The sequence below is a fragment of the Echinops telfairi genome, unplaced genomic scaffold, assembly GCF_000313985.2.
Source record: "Echinops telfairi isolate 266 unplaced genomic scaffold, ASM31398v2 ScPeMD7_7417;HRSCAF=8455, whole genome shotgun sequence".
In the NCBI taxonomy this organism is placed as follows: domain Eukaryota; kingdom Metazoa; phylum Chordata; class Mammalia; order Afrosoricida; family Tenrecidae; genus Echinops; species Echinops telfairi.
This window is the reverse complement of record NW_022111317.1, coordinates 5,911,994-5,917,970: the sequence shown is the minus strand read 5'-3', so window position 1 is coordinate 5,917,970 and position 5,977 is coordinate 5,911,994. Positions and strand designations below refer to the sequence as shown.

General features: G+C 56.8%; 1 protein-coding gene across 1 annotated transcript in view; it reads right to left on the bottom strand.

Annotated features, from left to right (window-relative positions):
- Nucleotides 1-3,825: 3,825 nt before the first annotated feature.
- Nucleotides 3,826-5,977, bottom strand: part of CDC42BPG (CDC42 binding protein kinase gamma) — a 14,042-nt gene continuing 11,890 nt past the window's right edge. The window contains exons 33-36 of the mRNA XM_045297178.1: nucleotides 5,780-5,897; nucleotides 5,408-5,531; nucleotides 5,207-5,292; nucleotides 3,826-4,381 (exon numbers count right to left, since the gene is read on the bottom strand). Coding sequence (XP_045153113.1) covers nucleotides 4,325-4,381; nucleotides 5,207-5,292; nucleotides 5,408-5,531; nucleotides 5,780-5,897 — 385 coding nt within the window. The 3' untranslated portion in view covers nucleotides 3,826-4,324. The remainder of the gene's footprint in view (nucleotides 4,382-5,206; nucleotides 5,293-5,407; nucleotides 5,532-5,779; nucleotides 5,898-5,977) is intronic.

Below are 5,977 nucleotides of genomic sequence, written 5' to 3'. Positions count from 1 at the left end.
TTCAACTCAAAATCAGAATCACTAGTGATACGCATACTTCTTCTCCCATAGCAGGTCTTTGCACTCCGTGTGCCTGAGACACACACGCTCATCTCTGTTCCGACTGGCCACTTCCCCAGTGTTCAGGAGCCACATGTGACCGGTGGCCACTGTGCAGGCCACGGCAACTCCCCAGTATGACTCTGGGCGTGAGGCTGGGTCGGATGGGAGGAGCTTGCGGGGGAAGAGGGGTTCCAAAGACACGAGGTTCAGCAGCCGGGTCACTGGCACGCACTTAGCAAATCTAGGACTCTTAAGACAAGGGCAGGCTACGGCACTACTGGTCTCTACTGCTCTGGAACAAGGGGTACGAAGGAAATCCAAGACCAAGAAGAAACCAGTTTACAGGACTAACCGGCAATGGGAGCCGCGGTCTCATCTTCCTGAGGCCAGAAGAACCAGATGGTGCCCAGCTACCACTCCTGGCTGTGCTGGTCAGGGCCCCAGAGATGGATCCTTCTAGAACAGGGGAGAACGGTGACGCACGTCCAGAGGACTCCTCAAGACGATTGCGGGACTCAAACGCCAAGCTCACTGCCCTCAAGAAGTCACCTCACTGGGACCCTATAGGACAAGGCGAAGCTTGTGGATTTCCAGGACTACAAGTCTTGCAGAGAGCAGAAAGCCGCCTCCTCCTTCCATGGCATGTTTGGTGACTGGGTGAGCCTGGGGAGGAGGGGGATGGGGCCAGAACCTGTCTGACTTTGTGCAGGCTGGGAATACAGCAACATAAGAAGTTGGGCGGTGGGGGTGGATAATTTTCTTTAAAAATGGCAAATTCTATCAAGAAAACAACTGGAAAGAAACCCGAGTTGGCCGATGGTTACAACGGGTGACGGAAGAAGAGCTGTTGGCTGGGGGCACTGAGTGTATGTCAATGGTGGTGGCATTTGCTAGTCTGGGCTGACTAGAGAAATGAGTCATATGTGTACTCTGTATCAAAGAGCAATTGTATTTAAGGAAACATCCCAGCGCAGTCCAGGTCAAGTCCACAAGTTCAATGCTAGCCCCTATGTCCAACACGAGTCCATAAATTCCTCTGTAGACTCATGTGGCCGCTGGCAACAATGCTGGGTGCAGGAAGATCGCAGGGCGGTGGGTGAAGAGTCTTGTGGATCCAGGGGTGGCAGCGGCATCTCGGTGCTGGCAGGGATCTCCACGTGGCTCCTCCAGCTCTCCCAGTGAGGCTTAGCAGCAGGAAAGGGAAGCAGAGAGTGGATGGCTCTTGCAGCGAGTGTACAGGAAGACCGAGGCAGAGAGAGAGGGGAAGTCCCAGAATCCTCGTGAGTGGGCCATGCCCACAAGGAGGCATCATCTGGCTGTGACCTGATTGACAGGCTAGATGCCACCCCTTCACACCTGATCCCCTCAGGTTGACAGGAGATGAGGTAACTCCACATGGAATAATTGGGAAAAGGGTATCAACGACAGGACAACGCGTGTATAATCAATGGCACTGAATGATACACGTAGAATCGGAGAACGTTTTACTGCAGATATTTCTGCCACAATTGGGAAAAAAATTACATGAACAGCACTGGGCACAGGGCGAAGAAGAACATGTTTGGGAATTGCATGTGGCGACGACTGTACACCTCTTCTTGATAGGAATCATGGAATTGTATGTCATGGGGATGAAGTGCTAATAAGACTTTTTTTTTTTAAATAAAGGCAAATTCTCTCTTGTGGCAAATGATGGCAGAGACAGTGTAGCCATCTTCAATCAAACGATAGACAAGCCCACGGAGCGATCAACAACCTGAGCGAACCCCTTCGCCTCAGCCCCACCAGCCAAAGGACGGTGGTTGTTCTAAACCCAAACTCAGACAGCAGGAAGGGAGGGGCAGGGGAGAAGGCAGGTGGGATGGGGCCTCAGGGAGGGCGTGGGAAGAGGACTGGGGTGGTAGGAGATGCAAGCAGTGTTCCAAGACAAGGTGCCTCAGTGGTCAAACAGGAAGTGGATTTGCTTTGTAGCACTTCCTCCAGGGGGAGCTGAGAACAATGATGGACAGCTACTCCTCCCACAGCAGGGGGGGGAGGCACAAAGGGCAGAAAAGTGGATGAAGGGAGACAGCAGACGATGTAAGATATGAAAATAACAATTTATAAATTATTAAGGGTTTGTGAGGGAGGGAGAGAAAAAAAAAGAGGAGCTGATACCAAGGGCACAAGTAGAAAGAAAATGTTTTGAAAATGATGATGACATCATATGTACAAATGTGCTAGACACAATGGATGGATGCATGGATCGTGATAAGAGCTGTAAGAGCCCCCAGTAAAAAATGTTTTTAAAAAAAAACCCAAACGTCAAAACAACGAAACGTTATTTAAAAAAATTTTAAATTGCTGGGCTCCAAGGGGGTGGCCAGTTATCTGTTTTGGCGAAAGGTGGATGGAGACCCGAGGGCCTTGCAGCTTAACCAGACCCTGGAACCTGTGGGTGTCTTCCAGCCTGCTAGTCTCCCCAGACAGCGGCACCCGGGCTCCTCCCGGGCCCAGCTTCAGAGCCAGGTAGGGAAGCCTCTGGACATAGCACGGGCCCCTGAAGCCCAGATACCCCTTCCTCATTCAGCTCACACTCACGACGTGGGTCATGCCAGGCAAGGACAGGTAAGGGCTTCTCCCTACCAATCTTCATTCTTCCCAGCCCCAGCTTGGGAGAAGCAGTGCCGGGCACCTGAGTGCATCCCCAGGCTGCCCTCTAAGATCACAGCCGGGCTCGAAGGCCTTCTGGCAGCTGGATGACTTTGGACAAAGGGAAGCAAGCTCACAGCCCTAGAGTCAATCCTGGCTCACAGTGACCCTATAGGACAAGGTGGAACTGCCCCTGTGGGTTTCTGAGACTGACTGTTCACGGGAATAGAAAGCCCCATCCTTGAGGACTTATTTTCCGGGCTGCCTTCCTGCTCAGCATGGCCACAATCTGCTACCCAAAGCCACAGCTTGCGTCTGGCTGCACGCCTGCTTCCGCCTGCCTGGCCATCCTGGGAGGACTCTGGGGCACCCTACCTCCTCACCCACAATTCTGTCACACTATTCCTGGTTAAACTCTCCCCACGATTTCATTAGGTTTGTTTTCTGACCCATGAAAAGGGAGGGAGGGAGAGGTGGGTGTCCATAGTCCCGGATACCCCCTGCTCCACCCTCCAGCCCCAACCCTATCCTCCCGCTCCCTGACCACGGGGCCTGCGGAGCGCAGGAGGACAAACCAGGCGGGGAGGCCAGCTGCTTACAAAGCTGTCTTTATTGGTTCCTGGAGCACGGAGCCTCCCCCGCCAAGGAATGTAGCATCCAAAGAGATAAATACATATGTTGGTTCCCCCTCCCGCCACTTCAGTAGCTGGGGGAGGTTTAATAAAAATAGCAATATAATAACAATAATAACTGTGATCAATAATAAAATGACCCCTATGATCCCCTAATACACAGTCGGTTGAAGCTTCTAGAAAAAGGTCGCTCCTTTCTGGGAAGGCCAGAGTGCAGCCTCCTCCCCACCAAGGAGCCTTATAAATACCCCCCATCTGCACCCCTCCCCTCTGCCCCCCAACCTAGGAGTATCGTCACCTGGGCTGCTTAGATGACAATGTCGGTTCAGCTCATGGGGCCTCTTCCCTGGTCCCCACCTCACCTGGGCTCTCTTCCCAGAACCTCTCCCCTCTACCTCTTGTTCATCTCCTCCTCCTCATCCTCACCTCAGCTCTCCCTCTGTACTCCTCCCTCCCCTCCCTTGCCTCTCTCTCTCTCTCTCTCTCACCTCCTTCACCTACGTCCCTCCACCTCCTCCTGCACCTCCTCTCCCAGGAGCAGCTCCTGTCTCTCCCCCGCCAAACGCCAAGCAGAGCCCAGACCAGCCTCCCTCCAGCCGCCTTGAGGGGCCTGGTGACAGCAGACAGGGCCTGAGACCTGCACCAAGGCCCGGGGATCGGCTCCCTCGCTCCCTCATTCCCTCCCTCTCCCTGACTCTGGGGCTTGGCACTGGACAGGAGAGCTTTGGCACAGTCACCCCCAGAGACCAGGGCCCCCAGGGCAGTGGGGGCTGTCCTATTCCCAGTGAACCCCCCCGGGCTGGGACAGGGCAGGAAAGTCGGCTGAGAAGCTTGGAGACAGGACACACACACCCCACCCCCAGTCGTGGGAACTCAGGCAAACCCCTGTACTACCAGGCCCTGGCCTTCCTGAGTCTGAGCCTCCACGTCCGGACCAGCCGGGTACAGCACTTCCCGGGCTCCTGGCTCCCATGCGTCTCTAGTTCTGGGATGGATGGGGTGGGCCCTGCCGGAGGGCATCACTGGTAGCTCTCTGAATCCGGGGCTGGAGGGAGGCTCCTGGGCCGCTCTGAGACCTGGCAGTGGGGAGCAAGGCAGGGGCATTAAAAATTGGGGCAGGGGGAAAAAAATTGGGGCAGGAAGAGATATGGGGGTGGTGTTGGCGCGTGCTGTCTTCCAGAAGTGCGGGGTAACACAGGAAGAAATCAGGGGACCCGCCAACCCTGGAGCCCAGCTCAACGTCTCCTGAAAACACACTTCATTTCACTCTGGGCACCAGCAAGGAGCTCTGGGCCAGGGCACCTACAGCACAGTCCATGTCACCAGTAAGGCACCCAGGGCAGTCCCGGGGAAGGCCGTAACCCAGATGGGCTGGGGACAGGGAAGGTATTCAGGGCAGAGGGAAGAGTCTGAGGGCACGGGGAATGTGGCCACCCCCAGGGCTCCCAGTGGGTGGTGCGGCTGTTGGGTTTGCATGGTGGGGCAGGTGGCTCCCCTTGGGCTCTCTGGAGGCCCCTCTGCTCTCAGCCTGGGCCTCTGTGGTTGCTGGCTCCTGCTGCCATCAGTGATTCTGAATCACAGCAGCTTGCCAGGTCTGTATTCCCAGGTGCCTTTGGGTGGGTTCGAACTGCCAGCCTTTTGACATAACCATCTGCACCCTAGGGTCTCCTGCTAGAGGTCCCAGGAGCTCCCCATGGAGGCCGGGGATTATCACCTCAGCACAAAAGGGTCATTTTACAGAAGGAAAAAGCACAGGCAGCTGGGTCCCCTTCCCCAGGGACCACACACAGCTGGGATGTGTGAGCCTGGGCCACTGGCAGTGAGACAGAGAGCCACCGGTGGGTCTCCTGCAGACAGCTCCTCCCTTCTGGCTAGGGCAGGGACGAGGCCCCCCAGCTCACCTGCATCAGGGAGCCACTAGGGCTCAATGACCCCTGGGGGCAGGACACGGACTCGCTGGACAGGGACGTCCGAGGTTTCCTCTTCACTGTTCCAGGCACGCGCGGGAGGGGACAAAATGCCAACGTCAGAATTTGAGGAGCCTGAGATGGTAGGAGGGGAGGCTGGGTGCAAAGGTACTGGAGCCCTGGGGCTACCCTTACTGGGGTCCATGTCTCCAGTGAGGGCATCGCTGCCCACGGAGGCCGGTCGCCGCAAGGCCTCTGAGAAGCTGTGGGGCCGCTGCGAGCCGGAGCGGCGGGCACCTCGGCCCTTCTCCTCCGTAGCCTGTTGGGGAAGAATGTGTGGCTGGAAAGGAAGGGCAGTCAGCCCCAAGAGGATGCCCAAGGGGACAAACATGTCCCCCTAGGCCAGACGGCGCAGGGCAGGGTGCTCAGGACCCAGGGATCAGCCAGGAGGGTCACCTGCCAGCCCAGGCAATTGCAGAGGCCCGTGATTGGCTGAAACTCCGAGGAGAGGCCTGCGATTGGTTGGAGCTCACCAGGTCGGCCTGTGATTGGCTCCAGGGTACTCACCGGGGGCAGGTCCTTGGCACCGAGCTTCCCCTCCGTGGGGCCGACGTGCACCAGGTGGTTAAAGTTGGTGGGCGGTGAGATGAGCTTGGAGCGCACGAAGGGGTCCTTCAGCATCTCCCTGCGGGCGGCAGGAGGGTGGCATGGAGGTGGCGGAGGGCGCGCGGCTGCCCACCTCCCGAGTCGGAGACCCCGCCCCTC